General features: G+C 44.1%; 1 protein-coding gene across 1 annotated transcript; it reads right to left on the bottom strand.

Moving 5' to 3' along the window:
• Nucleotides 1-1,633: 1,633 nt before the first annotated feature.
• Nucleotides 1,634-20,479, bottom strand: poglut3 (protein O-glucosyltransferase 3). The gene is made up of 7 exons (XM_084317625.1): nt 20,154-20,479; nt 17,050-17,155; nt 15,501-15,592; nt 14,679-14,962; nt 11,580-11,796; nt 5,034-5,230; nt 1,634-3,679 (listed from the first exon to the last, which is right to left on the bottom strand). The coding sequence occupies exons 1-7, from the start codon at nt 20,425-20,427 to the stop codon at nt 3,233-3,235; spliced, it is 1,617 nt and encodes a 538-aa protein (XP_084173751.1). The 5' UTR covers nt 20,428-20,479; the 3' UTR covers nt 1,634-3,232.
• Between the last annotated feature and the right edge of the window lie 715 nt (nt 20,480-21,194).

Genomic DNA, 21,194 nt, shown 5'->3' with positions numbered 1-21,194 from the left:
TGACATCAAGGCCACCTAATCATCCCTTCCCCTTAATTGGCTGATATCAATCCCTGTCTCCTGAGCCGTTCATCCATTGTGTAGTGTGATGTGTGCCGGGTGCCAGTGTATGGCAGCCATTGAGCCTGCGTAGCCCAAGGTTGGGTGCTGCTACCAGTGGTGGTGAAGGAGGCAATTTCCACCCTACATTGTGGGGAGCGCTTTGAGTGTCTAGAAAAGCGCTGTATAAATGTAATGAATTATTATAATTATTATTAATGAATAAGTACAAGAACACAAATAAATACACAGAAGAAGCAATATACTTTGTTTTTCAAATTCAAGATCAAGTGCCTTATGGCGCTTCTTGGCGCACGATGTAACATGTGAACCTCAGAGAAGTGGCAAAAAGTGTCTATTTTCAACTGTCCTCAGAACAAAATGGGTCCTTGGAACACTGAAGATAGAAAGTAACCACTTCTCCCAGGTTTGTAAGATGGGCTAGTGTTACGTATCTGATGCCATTCATTTGTGCTAAGCTAGGCTAGTTTACAGCCGGATAGCTTTCTACTGAATGCAGAAGAAATTGGGGGGCGACAGTGGCTCGGGAGGTAGAGCAGTCGTCTGGTAATCCAGAGGTTCCCGGTTCGATTCCCGATCTTCCCGGGCAGCTTGTCGGAAGTATCCTTGAGCAAGACATTTACCCCCTAACTTCTCCCGATGAGCAGGTTGGCACCTTGCATGGTTGCCTCTGTGGTCGGTGTGTGAATGTGTGAGTGAATGTGTAAAATGTGAGGAACAAATTGTAAAACGTTTTGGATAAAAGCGATATCTAAATGCACCATTTATCCATCTTCTTGTTGACGTGTTCCTTTGAGGCCTAAACCTGAACTATGGACTGTGCTGATGCTGCTGGCTATCAGCATTAATGGACACAGCTGTGAAAAGTCCATTTATTGTATGTGACACGACCAATAATATATTAATCACCATTATCGTTCACATTACTGACTCAACTTTAATTCACGCAATTCAAACGTCCTGGTTATTCTATATGAAACCACACTATACCACCCATTGCAGTGGGATTGCTTGCGATTTTAAGTTGAATCAATGAATTATTGTTCACAAGGGTGGCAGCTTAACGTCCTGCACAGGTTACATAATTTCTCACAAACTCTTGCTAATTCAAAGAGGGGATGGGTGATGTCATAATACCTTTGCTCAAATACACAGTTATTTATTCCAAATTGCAGTTGAACCTAAGGCGGATTATTTTCTTAGTATTTGGAATATGTAAAACTCGTACTTGTAGCTTGGGATGCTGCATAAAACTTACAAAAAAAAGACTAAAGTCTATATTTCTGGATGAATGTGTGAATCTTCTTTGAGTGCCTGTAGGTGTAGGGGATTAAGAATGTGGAGGATTAGATTCTGGGGTACAGCAGCTATTAAGAACCACCATGGCTGGCAAGGCCCACGAGGCCAGACTGTGACTTTGTGTAGTTTGAATGGAAGAGAATGGTGAATGCACCTTTTAGTTTTTTTGTCATTTTTATTTATGTCGTTTTCTTTTTCATTACTGATGTTTTTGTTTGTATGTTCGTTGTGCAAAAATGAAAACATTTTAAGAATCACCATGGCAACAAGGATGGTTGGTGTGAAAAGTTTAAAGGGGCATTTCGCCAATTGTTAACCTTAATAACATTAGAATAACATTAATACTGATAGAGGCACATTAAAGCAGTGGTTCTCAAAGTGGGGTCCGGGGACCACCAGGAGTCCTTAGTTGAGACGGTTCCAGGCGGTCCCCAGAAAAAAATGGGGAATAGTTTAATTTGACTAAAATAGTTTTTTCACAATAAGTTAGTCCAGTGAGAGAATGTATAAGAATGACAGTTATGGAATTCTGGAATAATTCATATCAAACTACAAATATTTTCTCAGATGGTGGTCCCTGGAACAAAGTTTATCAAACGGGGGTCTGTTACTATACGTGCCTATTTGGAGGTCCTCCTTGACACGGGAAAGTTTGAGAACCACTGCATTAAAGGCAGAATCTGTGATGCCGTCAAACAGCGGCCTCTAGGCAAAAACGCTTGGTATTGCACTTTGTATACTGTGAATTTCTCCAGACCTCTCTTGGTAGAGCCTGATGTGTGGCCAGCAACCCCCATCCCCCCACTGCAATCCAACTGACACAGAAAACTGTAAACAAAGTGCAGTACCATGTGGTCATCTTTTGCCTAGAGGCCGCTGTTTGACGACATTACAGATTCTACCTTTAAATACTTAACGTGGGTCAGTTACTGTCGCACCGCCTTTACCTGTGGCAAGAGTCACGACAAAGTCAGAATCAGAACACAAAATTCATAAAAAAAATTATAAAACATTGACGGGTTGAAGTAGACAGTAAAAGCGTGGCATACTGTAGAGGTTAATTAATGAGCGAGTGCATAAAAATACATTGTACCTTGAAAAGTGAATAAATATTGTAAATGAAAACAAAAAGTGTAAATTAACGGTCACCTCTTCGTAAAGGTATTTTGTTTTGTTAAAAGGTGCTATAGATAAAAGATGTAGAGTAATCCTTTTTTTTCTTCTTCTTCTTATAATACATCCATAGAGTTTTTCGAAAGGTACGGAATACAAGTATTGCTTTCCCCCTCAAAAAAGTATTGATTAATGAATTTATAATTTTTTTTTAAGTTTGTGGGTCCACAATGTTTACATGTTGCAGGCTTGTGAACTCCCTACGTCCCATTTCCCCACGTGGAACGCACCTGATTGGATAAATGACATGCTGGTGCTCTAGTGCGACATCTAGTGACTGAATGTTATCTATAGCACCTTTAACTCTGAAAAAAAAAAAAAAAAAGCATGAGTCTGTGGCAGTTGAGTTGAGCAACAATGTCCGTCAGAAACAACAGCTCCTTTCCTCGTAATCTACATGTAGAAAGTTCACAAAATATATCAATAGTATAATGAATATGAAACGACCACCTGCACCACAGTGTCCCTGCTGCGAGCCAGTCCCCATCTGCAGACTTCAATGTTTCACTTACTACTCTACCAGAAAATCGTACCTGGCTGGAACTTCATAAAAGGTAGCAACCGGATCATTAGGGATATTATTGATCGTAAGGGGAGTGATGGTCACTTGCTGGGTTTTTGGAATGTATCAAATGTATCGTGATTATATCAATGAAAAAATACTACACAGGGTTAACCCCTAAAAACAGTGCTGTGTCCATCAAAGTTCATCCCTCGCGTCGGTGGCGCGTTCCTCCCCCCCAGCGTGACGCTCACACTGACAGTGTGCCGACGGGTCAGTGGGCTGAGGCACCGCCTCCATGTCCGGGTGGCGCGTCGGCTGGCCCACCTGCCGCTCCGAGTAGGTCTGCAGCACTCTGTAGTAGTAACAGTAGAGCCTGTTGGGCTGCAGTAGCTCCCGGGCGGTGGCCTGGCCCACCTTGGACATCGCCTGCGCCTCGGCGTCGTGCTCCTTGGCCCACTGGATCTTGTCGACGAGGTCCGACAGGGTCCTCTCCACGGGCACGTAGTGGGTGCCGGGCTTCAGGTGGCTGTAGAAGTGCTCGTAGTACGGAGAGTTCTGCTTCAGGACCAGACTGTTGCCCAGCATCAGGTAAGGAAACCGGTAGGCCGCCACCGTTCCGTCCACGTTCACCTGGTACTTGTACTGCGGAGCAGGAGAATATTAATATCGTTTTTAGTGCAAAAAAAAGTACAATCTGTGTGATCGCACTGCAGTGGAACGCCACGCGTCACTCCCACTACTGACTTGGTTCTGAGCCTTTGACTGACAGCGTGTGACCGCTGAACTTTTAAATCATAGTTAGAAATCATGGTTTTATATGATTTCTAAGTGAAACAGACCTGTACTTTGAGTTATGATCAGCTAAGAAGATTCTAAAAGGCTCATTTTCTATTTAATAATCAAAATCTTTAACATTTGTCAATGTACACACAAAGTTAAAGGGGCACTCCACCAAAAACAATGCAGTTTTATTTTGCACATCATCTCACACATCCCAAGGCTATCTAAACAGTTTTGCACACATTCTTTCATTAATTTAGTTTAGGGCTGCAACGATTAGTCGACATAATCGACGATGTCGATTATAAAAAATCGTCGACGAGGAATTGTTGCGTCGATTAGTCATTAAAATAAATTATTATAATTATTTTTTTTTTCTTTTTTTTTGCACTACCTATCTTTGTGAAAGTGGCTTCTCAGCTCTGGTCCAGCCAGCTGAAGACTTCTTAGCTTAACATAACAGACCGACAGTAAGTTTGGGGGAACTAATGGGATAACTGGGGATGTTGTTTGGTCCTGACAAGAGTCTCAAAGCAACTCTGAGGTCATGCTCAATGTCCAATCTGTTCCTCTGCTCTGTCTTCAGCTGGAGAAGCCACTTTCACAAAGATAGGTAGTGCAAAAAATTAAATAAAAAATAAAAATTATATTTTCTTTCTTTTTTTTATTTTTATATAATTGTTTTTCCGATTAGTCGACTAATCGAAAAAATAATCGACAGATTAGTCGACTACCAAAATAGTCATTAGTTGCAGCCCTAATTTAGTTTGACAGTTATTGAGAGATAATGAGTTTGAATAATGGCCAACAGTGATGTCATCAGAGGACACTGAATCCTAGTGTGTTAATTATATGATGATGATGTAGATGAAAAAATAGAGATAAGGATTACAATAGGGATTGCTATATTTTCATCTACCGTACATCAATTAATTTAGCTGTAATTAACAGGACACAAGGATTCAGTGTCCTCTGATGACATCACTGGTGGCCATATTCAAACTCATTAACTCTCAATAACTTTCCAACTAAATGAATGTGTGCAAAACAGTTTAAAGCCATGTGAAATGATGTGCAAAATTAATTGGTGTGTGCCCCTTTAAGATTTAGGTCAAATAGATTCCTGATTGAAGCTTTAAAGTGTTGCGTTGTGCCTCCTACGTGAGGCGCATTATGATACACATTATGATACATTTTTAACCCAAATGTCTCTTACCTTAAAGAAATCAAAGAACCCAACGAGGGAAGTCTTGCCTATATCTTTCTCCCGGTCTCTGAAGAAGAACCATCCGGTGATCCCGGCGTCCAACAGCTCGGGGTTTTCCTTGGACAGTGAAACCAAGTGGAGACGTTCTTCCCGACTGTCCCGCCCACGGAAGAAGGCCTGTTCTGTTTTATTAGCCCACGGAGGCCCTAGAAGAGAGACCATCATTACAACATTTAGCCCACGGAGGCCCTAGAAGAGAGACCATCATTACAACATTTAGCCCACGGAGGCCCTAGAAGAGAGACCAGCATTACAACATTTAGCCCACGGAGGTCCTAGAAGAGAGACCATCATTACAACATTTAGCCCACGGAGGTCCTAGAAGAGAGACCATCATTACAACATTTAGCCCACGGAGGCCCTAGAAGAGAGACCAGCATTACAACATGTAGCCCACGGAGGTCCTAGAAGAGAGACCATCATTACAACATTTAGCCCACGGAGGCCCTAGAAGAGAGACCATCATTACAACATTTAGCCCACGGAGGCCCTAGAAGAGAGACCATCATTACAACATTTAGCCCACGGAGGCCCTAGAAGAGAGACCATCATTACAACATGTAGCCCACGGAGGTCCTAGAAGAGAGACAAGCATTACAACATTTAGCCCACGGAGGTCCTAGAAGAGAGACCATCATTACAACATTTAGCCCACGGAGGTCCTAGAAGAGAGACCATCATTACAACATTTAGCCCACGGAGGCCCTAGAAGAGAGACCATCATTACAACATTTAGCCCACGGAGGCCCTAGAAGAGAGACCAGCATTACAACATTTAGCCCACGGAGGCCCTAGAAGAGAGACCAGCATTACAACATGTAGCCCACGGAGGTCCTAGAAGAGAGACCATCATTACAACATTTAGCCCACGGAGGCCCTAGAAGAGAGACCATCATTACAACATTTAGCCCACGGAGGTCCTAGAAGAGAGACCATCATTACAACATTTAGCCCACGGAGGCCCTAGAAGAGAGACCATCATTACAACATGTAGCCCACGGAGGTCCTAGAAGAGAGACAAGCATTACAACATTTAGCCCACGGAGGTCCTAGAAGAGAGACCATCATTACAACATTTAGCCCACGGAGGTCCTAGAAGAGAGACAAGCATTACAACATTTAGCCCACGGAGGCCCTAGAAGAGAGACAAGCATTACAACATTTAGCCCACGGAGGCCCTAGAAGAGAGACCATCATTACAACATTTAGCCCACGGAGGCCCTAGAAGAGAGACCATCATTACAACATTTAGCCCACGGAGGCCCTAGAAGAGAGACCAGCATTACAACATTTAGCCCACGGAGGCCCTAGAAGAGAGACCAGCATTACAACATTTAGCCCACGGAGGTCCTAGAAGAGAGACCATCATTACAACATTTAGCCCACGGAGGCCCTAGAAGAGAGACCATCATTACAACATTTAGCCCACGGAGGTCCTAGAAGAGAGACCAGCATTACAACATGTAGCCCACGGAGGTCCTAGAAGAGAGACCATCATTACAACATTTAGCCCACGGAGGCCCTAGAAGAGAGACCAGCATTACAACATTTAGCCCACGGAGGTCCTAGAAGAGAGACCATCATTACAACATTTAGCCCACGGAGGCCCTAGAAGAGAGACAAGCATTACAACATGTAGCCCACGGAGGCCCTAGAAGAGAGACCATCATTACAACATTTAGCCCACGGAGGCCCTAGAAGAGAGACCAGCATTACAACATTTAGCCCACGGAGGCCCTAGAAGAGAGACCAGCATTACAACATGTAGCCCACGGAGGTCCTAGAAGAGAGACCATCATTACAACATTTAGCCCACGGAGGCCCTAGAAGAGAGACCAGCATTACAACATTTAGCCCACGGAGGCCCTAGAAGAGAGACCATCATTACAACATTTAGCCCACGGAGGCCCTAGAAGAGAGACCAGCATTACAACATTTAGCCCACGGAGGCCCTAGAAGAGAGACCAGCATTACAACATGTAGCCCACGGAGGTCCTAGAAGAGAGACCATCATTACAACATTTAGCCCACGGAGGCCCTAGAAGAGAGACCAGCATTACAACATGTAGCCCACGGAGGTCCTAGAAGAGAGACCATCATTACAACATTTAGCCCACGGAGGTCCTAGAAGAGAGACCATCATTACAACATGTAGCCCACGGAGGTCCTAGAAAAGAGACCAGCATTACAACATTTAGCCCACGGAGGCCCTAGAAGAGAGACAAGCATTACAACATTTAGCCCACGGAGGCCCTAGAAGAGAGACAAGCATTACAACATTTAGCCCACGGAGGTCCTAGAAGAGAGACCATCATTACAACATTTAGCCCACGGAGGTCCTAGAAGAGAGACCAGCATTACAACATTTAGCCCACGGAGGCCCTAGAAGAGAGACCATCATTACAACATTTAGCCCACGGAGGTCCTAGAAGAGAGACCATCATTACAACATTTAGCCCACGGAGGCCCTAGAAGAGAGACCAGCATTACAACATTTAGCCCACGGAGGTCCTAGAAGAGAGAACATCATTACAACATTTAGCCCACGGAGGCCCTAGAAGAGAGACCAGCATTACAACATTTAGCCCACGGAGGCCCTAGAAGAGAGACCATCATTACAACATTTAGCCCACGGAGGTCCTAGAAGAGAGACCATCATTACAACATTTAGCCCACGGAGGCCCTAGAAGAGAGACCAGCATTACAACATTTAGCCCACGGAGGCCCTAGAAGAGAGACAAGCATTACAACATGTAGCCCACGGAGGCCCTAGAAGAGAGACAAGCATTACAACATTTAGCCCACGGAGGCCCTAGAAGAGAGACCATCATTACAACATTTAGCCCACGGAGGTCCTAGAAGAGAGACCATCATTACAACATTTAGCCCACGGAGGCCCTAGAAGAGAGACCATCATTACAACATTTAGCCCACGGAGGTCCTAGAAGAGAGACCATCATTACAACATTTAGCCCACGGAGGTCCTAGAAGAGAGACCATCATTACAACATTTAGCCCACGGAGGTCCTAGAAGAGAGACCATCATTACAACATTTAGCCCACGGAGGCCCTAGAAGAGAGACCATCATTACAACATTTAGCCCACGGAGGTCCTAGAAGAGAGACCATCATTACAACATTTAGCCCACGGAGGACCTAGAAGAGAGACCATCATTACAACATTTAGCCCACGGAGGTCCTAGAAGAGAGACCATCATTACAACATTTAGCCCACGGAGGCCCTAGAAGAGAGACCAGCATTACAACATTTAGCCCACGGAGGTCCTAGAAGAGAGACCATCATTACAACATTTAGCCCACGGAGGCCCTAGAAGAGAGACAAGCATTACAACATGTAGCCCACGGAGGTCCTAGAAGAGAGACCATCATTACAACATTTAGCCCACGGAGGCCCTAGAAGAGAGACCATCATTACAACATGTAGCCCACGGAGGTCCTAGAAGAGAGACCAGCATTACAACATGTAGCCCACGGAGGTCCTAGAAGAGAGACCATCATTACAACATTTAGCCCACGGAGGTCCTAGAAGAGAGACCAGCATTACAACATTTAGCCCACGGAGGCCCTAGAAGAGAGACCATCATTACAACATTTAGCCCACGGAGGCCCTAGAAGAGAGACCATCATTACAACATGTAGCCCACGGAGGTCCTAGAAGAGAGACCATCATTACAACATTTAGCCCACGGAGGCCCTAGAAGAGAGACCAGCATTACAACATTTAGCCCACGGAGGTCCTAGAAGAGAGACCAGCATTACAACATTTAGCCCACGGAGGCCCTAGAAGAGAGACCAGCATTACAACATTTAGCCCACGGAGGCCCTAGAAGAGAGACCAGCATTACAACATTTAGCCCACGGAGGCCCTAGAAGAGAGACAAGCATTACAACATTTAGCCCACGGAGGTCCTAGAAGAGAGACCATCATTACAACATTTAGCCCACGGAGGTCCTAGAAGAGAGACCATCATTACAACATGTAGCCCACGGAGGCCCTAGAAGAGAGACAAGCATTACAACATTTAGCCCACGGAGGCCCTAGAAGAGAGACCATCATTACAACATTTAGCCCACGGAGGCCCTAGAAGAGAGACAAGCATTACAACATTTAGCCCACGGAGGCCCTAGAAGAGAGACCATCATTACAACATGTAGCCCACGGAGGTCCTAGAAGAGAGACAAGCATTACAACATTTAGCCCACGGAGGCCCTAGAAGAGAGACAAGCATTACAACATTTAGCCCACGGAGGCCCTAGAAGAGAGACCAGCATTACAACATGTAGCCCACGGAGGCCCTAGAAGAGAGACCATCATTACAACATGTGTTTGAAACAGCAGGGGCCCTTGAGGGGATCCCAGAGGGTCTCCAGGAAAATGGAGAGTAGTTTAATTTCACTATTTAATTTCCTAGAGATGAGAGAATATTAGGGGTGGGGGGGAAATCGATACGTGGCTATACTGTATCGATACAGGGACGCCAAGTATCGATATTTAATTATTCATAATATTTTTTTTTTTTTATAAGGAAGTTGCATTGTTCATTTCAATACCTGTAATAGTACAGTAGTCCACACACACACATGTGCATTCAGTTAAGTTGGAATATGACTAATACAAACCGTTCAGTTTGTCAGGTACATGCAACACAGATTACAGTGTTTACATCTGTCTGCTTGAGAAAATACAGAAGTGAGATGAACAGACTGAACTTTATTTTATTAGATAAAACATGTTGACAGTTTTACTTTGCAGTTGAAAAAAGGTAATAAATTAAATTTGATCATTTCTTTTTTAATAAAAAAATAAATCGCAATACTCAGCGTATCGCGATATATTTAGTATCGCGATACTATCGTATCGTGAGGTCTCTGGCGATTCCTACCTAGAGAATATATAGTGATTCTTCTGATCACAGGTTTGACTTTCTCCACTGTGATCTCCTCAACTACAGTAGAGACAAGTTATGGGATTCTGGACACAATCCTCTAAAATGGGGCTCCATGAGTTAAAACCTTATCAAATGGGGGCTACAAACCTATTATATTCAAATGTATTGTCATCATACAGCACAACGAAAAGAAGTTTGGCATCCAACCAGAGTGTAAATGTAACAGTAAAGTGCAATAGTAATATACAATGTACAGGTTTATTAAACTGGGTATAAAAAATATAAATTAGTACTACTGAGTGTAGCACTAATCAGATGTATGTACAGAGTTGTAATATTAATATGTACAGTGATACAGGTATAAAGACAGTATGGTATCAGTCATACTGGTCAGCAGCGTAACTAGTAAGAGTACAGTAGGTAAGGGATATGGATAGATAGATGTCAAAGCTGTCAACGAATATTCTATATTGAAATTAATAATCGACTTGTAAATTTTTTTAAAGAATTCTAGTAATTATATTAGATTGTGAAAAAAACTGCCCCCGGTGGGCGGTCGTTAGTGGTTAACATACCGTTGTATTCGTTCTGTACACTACACAGCCGTTCGGTACGGTACACACTGAACCTTGTTCGGTTCGGTACGGATACGTGTACCTTTACACCCCTAATATGTATACACGGTAAGAATAAATGTATATATATGGTATATAAAGCATTATTGTACATGCCATCATCAACAGAGTGATATGGGTAGTGATTATGTAGTGATTTGGGGGTCCTTGACACAAAAAAGTCTGAGAACCAGTGGTAGGACAACATTTTTCATGGCAAAGTTTTTGAATGTTTTTTTTTATTAACTTTTTTTCTCCTCCTTTTTCTGTGATTTTTCTCCCCCTCCCAATTTACCTCTCGTGCCAATTCTCCCTCCCCTGTTCTGATCGTTGCTCACATATGCCCCCCACTGGCCGGTTGTAGGGAGGATAGAAGCCTTGCATCACGTGTCCCCTCCGATACATGTGGAGGCAGCCTGTCACATCTTTTCGCCTGCCAGCGCGGACTCTCATTTGGCGAGGTGTAACGTGTGGGAGGCTCGCACTACCCCCGCTACTTCCCGTCTCTGCTGTGCAGGCGCCCCAACCAACCTGTAGGAGTCGCTGTCCACAACGTCCAGATTACCACCCATCGACTTCCACCCGCTAACTCTGCCAATTGAGTTAGTATGACGGCCGGACCAAGCCGGAGGCAACGCCGACAGCCGGATTAGAACCCGGTGTCTCTTGCGTTGGTGACGAGCGCAATGTCCGCTGCGCCACCCAGCCGCCTAAAGTTTTTGAATGTTGAAGAAAGTCCACTGCCTGAGCTGATTGAATTGAACGTGAATTAATCCCAACTCTGATATAGTGACATAAAGATAAGACTAAGGCTTTGACCTATATCCAACTTTAAGTCAGACTTGAACACAGCTTACACTCTTTCTTACTAGACACAACACTAAACATCCGGCGTTGTTCCCCCAGAACACGACCTCGTGGTTCGATATTCTGTCCCGTCCCCCATCTCTCAACTCAACCCGCTGTTGTACCCGTGTTGCCTTGGATGGACAGCAGGTCGTTGGAGACGCCCCTCATGGTCTCCAGCGTGGAGTGGGTGATGTCGTAGGTGGGCAGGACGATGTCCCTGGTGTCTTCGGAGCCGCACCAGGAGAGGATGGGCAGCGGTCCGGGCAGCGTCTCCGCCTTCCTGCTCTCCATCGGCCAGTCTCCCACGTTCAGGTAGAACTCCACGTCGGGAAGCCTCACCTTTAACATCACAGCAGAAGATCAAGGACCATGTGACACTGGAGCACAAAGGGGTCATGTTACACGTTTCCTGTGTAGCTCCGTTTGTAGTTTGTAGAAAGTGCACGACTAGTCGACTACACATGAAAGGTTTCCCATCGGTTTGTTAGGTTACATTACATTTACGGATGCTCGATATTGGCTTTTTTACCGATACCGATATACCGATATTGTCCAACTCTTAATTTCCGATACCGATATTATGCAGGGTTCCCCCCCCCCCCAAAAAACTGAATAAGTTCAGGTAATTAAGATCGCTTTCTACTGAACGCACAGAGAGGAAACTGGTATCTATCTTCTTGTCTCTCTCTGGAGAAGACGGTAAGCTAATTTCCCAAAATGTTGGCGTGTTCCTTTAACTCTGTGACATAAAGTTAAAGGGATAGTTCAGTTTTTTTTTTGTGAACATGAAGTGGTATAGATTCAGAAGACTGGCAGGTAGGGGTGTAAAGGTACACATATCCGTACCGAACCGAACCGCTTCAGTGTGTACCGTACCGTACCGAACGGCTGTGTAGTGTACCGAACGAATACAACGGTATGTTAACCACTAACGACCGCCTACCGGCCGGGGGCTGTTTTTTTCACAATCTAATATAATAATTATTATTTAAAAAAGAAATTACAAGTCGATTATTAATTTCAATATAGAATATTCGTTGACAGCCCTACAAGTACAATTAGTTACTGCACACTACATCACCCCTGAGTGGAACATGGAAAGCTGTACCGAAAACCCGTACCGATCCTTGACTTCAAAACCGAGGTACGTACCGTACCGTGGTTTTTGTGTACCGTTACACCCCTACTGGCAGGTATCAGACCTGTGGTGTGAGTTCTGGTTTTCTTGTTGTGTTCCTAGTGAACCGCGCAGCTTCAGGCAGGCAGCATATGGGGTCCGATGACAAACGTTTTTTAATCCACACCACTACATTTTAAAACCATCCGCAACAGAATGCAACAGTCCTTTTGTATGACTGCTGCTTGATTCTTCTCTCAGGCAGATGCAATATCTTGGGTCTACTTTGTTTCTTGAAGAAGCCAGTGTAAATATATACTGCAGACTGGGGCTATCTAGCTGGCTAGTTCCAAGATATCACATTGGTCCGAGAGAAGGATCGAGCATCGTAAATGTGTGTATAAAATGTGACCACAGGACTAAGTAGGTCAGTGTTAATGGCTATGCCAACTACTAGGGATGCCCCGATCACGTTTTTTGCCACCGATACCGATCACCGATCGTCGTGAGCCATATCGGCCGATACCGATCCGATACAGATAGTTTTTGATTAAAAAAAATTAAAAATGATTTTATATAATTTTATTTATATATATATTTTTTTTTTATAAAATATATCTATTATATAATTAGACTTGTACTTGTATTATCTGCGAGACATCGCCACCACGCAACAAGCTCCACTGTCTGTGTGTACTCGAGTAGCCTCCAGCTACGGCCAGGATTCTCCGGAGCTGCAGCTGGACCCTATACTCGAGTAGCCTGCAGCTACGGCCAGGATTCTCCGGAGCTGCAGCTGGACCCTATTGATCACATTCAACAACATGCCCTCAGCTCGAATACGCATCGAATGAGTGTTATAAAACATTGATATCAGGAGCTATCTGTGGCTACTGCTGGCCGGCTATATAACGTTGATACAGCGCCTCAGTGAACTATTTAGTTCAGTGGGACATTTCGTTTTGAACAGTGAGCTGGCGTCAGCTAACATGAGCTAGCTGAGGTATCATACACGTCTCTACTAGACTTTCTGGAGCGTTTGTTGATGTCAGGAGATATCAGTAGCTGGCCGGCTAGATACCGTTCGGTTAGACAATGCCTCATCATGTATTGGACTGGAAGTGAATGGGTCATTTTGTAACGGTAGCTAACGTTAGCTCAGGGAGGTCCCGTCCCACTAGACTAGACCCGTGTTTACATGCGTGCGGGAGGGGCTTGAGGGAGGAGCAGACGCCGCACCACTGTGTGCAGCTCCCGGTGTCTGAGACAGAACTCAGCGAGTGAGATCGGTTTTGACGATTGGCGAAAATAAAGCATTATCACTAGGGATGTCCGATATTATCGGCCGATATCGGCATTAAAATGTGATATCGGAAAATATCGGTATCGGTTTTCAAATTTTTTTTTTCTTTTTTTTTTACATTTCTATAACCTTTATTTACCCAGGCAAGCAAGTAAGAACAAATTCTGATTTTATTTATTGTCAAAAGTATGCATAATGTTGTGTTAATTCCACAACAAGAGATATGTAATGTTAATTACCTGAAATTATTCCATTTTTTGGGGGGGGTAACCCTGCATATATCAGTATCGGTTGATACCGGTTGATATCGGTATCGGAAATTAAGAGTTGGACAATATCGGTATCGGTAAAAAAGCCAATATCGAGCATCCCTAATTATCACCGATCACCGATCGCATATTTATACTGATTATCGGCCGATAACGATCTGTGGCCGATCGATCGGGGCATCCCTACCAACTACCTTATGTCAAAAATCTGAACTATCCCTTTAATGATCATTTATCCATTTCTCATTATGTAATAATTCACTAACGAGGAGGTATGTCATCCTTAATTATCCATCTTCAAACCGCTTTTGAAAACACACAACACAACAACACACACACACACACACACACACACACACACACACACACACACACACACACACACACACACACACACACACACACACACACACACACACACACACACACACACACACACACACACACACACACACACACACACACACACACACACACACACACACACACACACACACACACACACACACACACACACACACACACACATTACCTTCCTGGCTAGAGAGTGGAGCATCTCGTCGGAGAACATCTTGAAGTCGGTGTATTTCCCGAGGGAGCGCCGGTACACCTGGTTGTCGAGGATGGTGTAGTGGATGAGACCCCCTCTGTTGGCGAACCTCCCGGGCACCTCATTCAGGAGACGCTGCAGGTCGATGGCGGGGAAGGTGCCGAAGTCCCGCTGGACCTGAGGCTCGTCGGCGGGACAGCGCATGACGCTCTGCCAGCTGGAGGCATCAGGCTCGGGGCAGTCACAGTACTCATGATAAACTGGACCTGGGGGTTGAGAATGGAAGAAGGGAAAAAAGTAACTACCTGTGTTGTTATTGTTGCCTTTGATGTCATTGTTTAGCCAGGGGGAAGGGGGGAAGGGGGGGGGTTAATTACCTGTGAACCGTCTCTGATAGGCCATCACTTTTATTCCTCCTCTAATTCATCTCAAGCCCCACCCTGATCCTCCGATCAAAAGTGTTGCTTCAGGGGCTTGAGTCAATTGACACTATAAAAAATAACTATTCAGACTCTTTTGCCCGACTGGCTTTGAAGGTAGGGTAGATGGGGGGCCACAGAGGACCTACCTGGCAGGGTGTAGGTGGGGGGCCACTAGGGCTGAGCCCAAACGTTTGAACCTTCGTTCGTTACGTTGGCATTTGAATTCTAAATCAACATTCAAATTTTTTATTTTTTTTCCCTATTCATTCTGTTTAAACCAATGGGGTTTTTCTTCACAGTTGCAGATAAAGATTAGGCTTTTCCGTTCGAAAAACCCTGACGAAGTTCGAATCCCAAAAACAGGCTTCGGGGACAGCCTTACCTGGCAGGGTGTAGGGCGACTGGGCCACAGCGGCGTCTCCGTGCAGCACCTCGACGCTCAGCCCGCTCACTGCACTGGTGTACAGTCTGTACCTAGAATCAATGAAGAGATCCAGACAATGACATGATGATGGAACGTGGTCTTTCAGGGCACCAGCTACTGGGGGGGGGGGGTCACCATTATTTTTTCAGAGCTGTTTGGAAAAGACGACGGTCATGTGAAAACAATGATTTTTATAAATTGGCGTTTTATTACCGAATCTTAAATAGATCAGTGTTCCATGTTTTACCTACTTTACCATTGCACAGAAATTACTTTCCACTTAACCACTTTCTTTTTAAAGTGGTTACAAATGGTTTACAGGCAGCAGCCATATTGTAAGAAAAAGAACAACACAAACATAAATAACTTCACAATTCTGTGCAAAGGCCACAACTGAGACTGATACCTACACCAACCACAGGCAACGTGTTCTAGAGTGCCATCCTCATGTCACCGTTAACTCAACTACGGTAAAACTTGACTTGAGTGAAGAGCCTTCATATCTGGCTTTAGGACATTAGCCTTCATATCTAGCTTTAGGACATTAACCTTCATATCTGGCTTTAGGACATTAGCCTTCATATCTGGCTTTAGGACATTAACCTTCATATCTGGCTTTAGGACATTAGCCTTCATATCTGGCTTTAGGACATTAGCCTTCATATCTAGCTTTAGGACATTAACCTTCATATCTGGCTTTAGGACATTAGCCTTCATATCTGGCTTTAGGACATTAGCCTTCATATCTGGCTTTAGGACATTAGCCTTCATATCTGGCTTTAGGACATTAGCCTTCATATCTGGCTTTAGGACATTAACCTTCATATCTGGCTTTAGGACATTAACCTTCATATCTGGCTTTAGGACATTAGCCTTCATATCTAGCTTTAGGACATTAGCCTTCATATCTGGCTTTAGGACATTAGCCTTCATATCTAGCTTTAGGACATTAGCCTTCATATCTGGCTTTAGGACATTAGCCTTCATATCTGGCTTTAGGACATTAGCCTTCATATCTGGCTTTAGGACATTAACCTTCATATCTGGCTTTAGGACATTAGCCTTCATATCTGGCTTTAGGACATTAACCTTCATATCTGGCTTTAGGACATTAACCTTCATATCTGGCTTTAGGACATTAACCTTCATATCTGCCTTTAGGACATTAACCTTCATATCTGGCTTTAGGACATTAACCTTCATATCTGGCTTTAGGACATTAACCTTCATATCTGGCTTTAGGACATTAACCTTCATATCTGGCTTTAGGACATTAACCTTCATATCTGGCTTTAGGACATTAGCCTTCATATCTAGCTCAGAACATCACTCACTGAAATGGCCAAAATGTACAAAGATGGAGGAAGGGATGTAGAAACAGAAGGGTTGTTGAGGTTTCTCCCATGATGGCCGTGATATTCTGTGACAGCTTTTCACACAACAAGACTTCCAGCAGGTCATCTTAGTTTTTTAACCCATCATCTGTATGAGGTGAGCTTCCCAATACCTTACTAGGAAGGAGCCGTCTCCTCGGTCGAGTGGCGGAGGGACATGGATGCGCATACGCTCCTTCTGCGCCAGTGAGGTTATCTTCACACTGAAAGCATCGATACCTAGAAGAAAACAGAGGATGTAAAGGTGAAGGCAGGGATATAGTGGTGGAGGTTAAACCACCTAAACTCACGTTACTCTTTTTAACCCTTTGCGTTTGTTACTCACCCATTGTTCACAGGTCTGGTGGACCCACAACATTATTGGGATTTTAAACAATAAAGTCAATTCATGTAAAAAAAAAAATTATTAAATACTTATCAGATGTTATCTAAAATTCAAGTGATCTAGACAATATTTGCCACTTACCTAGATCAAGTTGTTCAATAAAAGTGCTTTTTGTCTATAAAAAAAAAAGTCCCATTATAATCAATCAAGACATGAATCTAAATAAAGAAAGACATTTTAATTCAATAAGGTGGAGGCAAACAGTGAAGGTACACAGTGAACCTGTATGTTTATTACCATATTTACTAAATGTAAAAATGTAGTATTTCTGAAGAAATAAAACACACTACTGTTCTGTTCTTTTGTATATATTGGTGATTATTATTTGCTTTACTGTGATCATTGACTGTAGGGCAGCGTAGTTTACCCTGCTTTTGTTCTCCCACTGACTGACTGTATCACTGATTGTGTGTGTGGCTGTGCTTTTTAACTTCTGCTCTCTCTGGCTGCAGATGGTGAGTAGCATGCTAGGAAGATTGATTGATTGAAAACTTTATTAACAGATTGCAGAATGGGTACAGTACAGTACAGTACAGCTCAATAATCAACTAGGCTGCAGTAAAAAACGTAAAAGCAGGTTCTCAAACATAAACATACAGACGGACAACACGCTCATCACAGACAAGCTGGATGTAGCCAATTACTTAAACACTTTATTCACAAACATAGCCACAACACTGGTAAACAAACTACCCTCCCACTCAGGGCAGTATGGGGTAGAACACATAGTAGCATACTACAAGAACCTAGGCGTCCACAAAGACGACTTCAAACTGGAAATGGTAACTACAGAGGAGGTACTCAAAAAACTGAGTGCCCTCCAACCGAACAAGGCCACTGGCCACGACAACATCCCCTCCTAATTCCTCAGAGACTCAGCAGCCCCCATCACCCCAGTCATCACACACATAATAAACCTCTCCATAAAACAGGGACACGTCCCCAAGGACTTCAGAATTGCGAGAGTAACACCCCTGCACAAAAAGGGCAGCAAATTAGACCCAGGCAACTACCGCCCTGTTTCTATCCTTACATCCATCTCGAAAGTCATGGAAAAAATAGTCTACGAACAGGTCGAAAAGTACCTCGCGGAAAGAAATCGAATCTACGAATTCCAATCTGGTTTCAGAACATCCCACTCCACTGACACATGCCTTCTCTATTTGAACGACCACATCAAGCAAGAGGTGGACGCGGGCAAATACTGCGGCATGGTCATGCTGGACCTACAAAAGGCCTTCGACACTGTCAATCACACCATTCTGATTGACAAGCTAAAAGCAATTGGTTTTGATAAGTCTATCAGTGAGCTGGATACAATCCTACCTGGAGGGGAGAGAACAGATGGTGGAGGTAAACGGTACCCTATCCCCCCCCCCCCCCCTCACAGTGAGCTGTGGTGTTCCACAAGGAAGCATACTAGGACCGCTACTATTCCTAATTTATGCAAATGACATGTCGTCAGCTTGTGACTGCAACTTGTTCCTGTTTGCGGACGACTCAGCCCTGCTGGTCTCTGACAAGAACAAGTTACAGGTTGAAAAAGCCCTCAGCTCGGAACTAGGCAAAATCTGCATATGGCTCGCCGACAACAAACTATCATTACACATGGGCAAAACAGAGTCCATTCTCTTCGGTTCAAATAACAAACTCAGCAAGACCGACGGCTTCTCAGTTACAGTGGGTGACAATATTGTCACAAGGAAAGATGAAATTACCTACCTGGGTTCCATCCTAGAGGCTAATCTTTCCTGTGACAAAATGGCATCCAATGTAATAAAAAAAGTCAACCAACGAACTCGATTCTTGTACCGGATCTCCTCTCTGGTAAACAAGAATACCCTGAAGACTCTGGCAGGAGCACTCATTCAAGGGTACTACGACTATGCTTGCACCTCATGGTACCAAAGCACCTCAAAGGCACTAAAAAACAAATTACAAACATCTCAAAACAAACTAGTCAGACTACTGCTTGACCTGACTCCTAGAACCCACCTCACCACTGCCCACTTTGACAACCTAGGATGGCTTAGAGTAGACGACAGAGTACAGTAACTTGCAATGGGCCTGGTCTACAAGATACACTACACGACCAAGGTACCCATGTACATGTCAAAATACTTCCCAAAGGTCAGTGAATACCACGATCACAACACCAGAGGGAGCTCCACAAATCATGTTAAACCCAGATTCGGCTCAAACAAGGGACTAAACACGTTTCGCAATTATGCCACATCAATGTGGAACGCCCTACCCAAAGCTGTAAAGGAATGTGAATCACTACCCACTTTCAAAAACACTCAAAGAACACCTACGGGAGACTGCAATTCGAAATTGGCCCCTACAAATGTCCTAACCCAGTTGTACAGTAAATGACCAAGTATGGCTTTGTGTCAGTATTCCAATGTACAGCCCCACCCCACCTACCCAACCTCCTCCAAGGTACAGTTTCTACGTCAAATGTATATACACTCTTTTTCTGGACACTTTTTGTATCACAAACAGTACTGTATTTGCAAATCTGGTATGTCATAAATGTATAGATGTAGCAGTACTGTCTATCTGTATGTTGTGTTATGATGAATTGAAAATGGGGGACCCTGATGTAAACAAGACAAAAGTCTTTCTCTGGTCTGCATCCCCTTAACAATTGTATGTATTGAGCTGTACTGTACTGTACCCATTCTGCAATCTGTTAATAAACTTTTCAATCAATCAATCAATCAATCAATCAATCAACACACAATTGTTAAGGGGATGCAGACCAGAGAAAGACTTTAGTCTTGTTTACACCAGGGTCCCCCATTGCATACAACACAATAAACATTTTACCTGGAGAGAGGGTCAAGTTTTCTCCTTTTGAATCCACTGCCTGGATGAAGAAGAACCGAACCGGTACCACTAGAGTTGGGTCGAGCCCCGGACCCCAGATGTGACATCGCTGTGGACTGATCTCAGCAGCAGCTTCACAAAGAGGCAAGTTTGTCCAAGAAGAAGTGAATAACAACACAACCAACACGTACAGCGAAACACTCTTCTTAAACAGGCTGAATAAGTTACGATTATTACTAATCATGTTCTTGCGAAAGATATAGTCAACGTACATTTCTAGACTTATCTTTCACTAGGGAACTTTTCATGACTCCTTTACGGACATGTTCTCCTCCGACTCAAGACAAGAGGACCCGCCTCTCCGACACACTCTGAGTGACAAGAGGACCCGCCTATCCGACACACTCTGAGTGACAAGAGGACCCGCCTATCCGACACACTCTGAGTGACAAGAGGACCCGCCTATCCGACACACTCTGAGTGCGGAAGCGCATAATAAAGCGCATGCGCCAGTGATATCTACAGATGTGGTGCTGCTGGTTCTATGGATGAATGGCCCATCCCATCCGCGTGAATACTTTCGGCAACCAACATGCCCTTCCGCGTTGCTCTGATTGGCCAGTGATCGGCCAGCCCTCTACGCTCGTTTTCCCCCTATGCCGGTAACGCGCGCATGCGCATTTCCTTTTTGACGGCACTCACGCCAAGCAGCTTTTCGCCACACAGCCGCAAGCTGTGCAGGTTTTAATAGCAGGTTTTAATAGGTTTTGCAGCAGCGGCGGCAGGTTTTAATAGGTAAAATTATGCATTCGTCACTACTCTCTCTATATCAACACATAGATATTAATAGGTTTTGCCGCTGCGGCATTATGCATTCGTCACTACTCTCTCTATATTGACGCATAGCCACCAGCTAATATACGTTCCACAAACGCTCCACACCTCCACAAACATCCCGCAGCACAGACGCACACAGCAGCACAAACATTCCCCACATTTAACATTCACAAACACACAATATTGAAACATAAACACTGCATA

Source organism: Notolepis coatsorum (assembly GCF_963971535.1).
Source record: "Notolepis coatsorum genome assembly, chromosome: 6".
Classification (NCBI taxonomy): Eukaryota; Metazoa; Chordata; class Actinopteri; order Aulopiformes; family Paralepididae; genus Notolepis; species Notolepis coatsorum.
This window is presented reverse-complemented; position numbering and strand designations above follow the sequence as displayed.

What these genes read in the sequence shown, in the direction of transcription:
- poglut3 (XM_084317625.1), bottom strand. Translation starts at nt 20,427, where the DNA reads ATGTACGTTGACTATATCTTTCGCAAGAACATGATTAGTAATAATCGT. An exon ending in AAACTTGACCCTCTCTCCAG is followed by an intron (nt 17,156 to 20,153) that starts GTAAAATGTTTA and finishes GTTTTCTTCTAG; the next exon opens with GTATCGATGCTTTCAGTGTG. An exon ending in GGTTCTTTGATTTCTTTAAG is followed by an intron (nt 3,680 to 5,033) that starts GTAAGAGACATT and finishes CCTGCTCCGCAG; the next exon opens with TACAAGTACCAGGTGAACGT.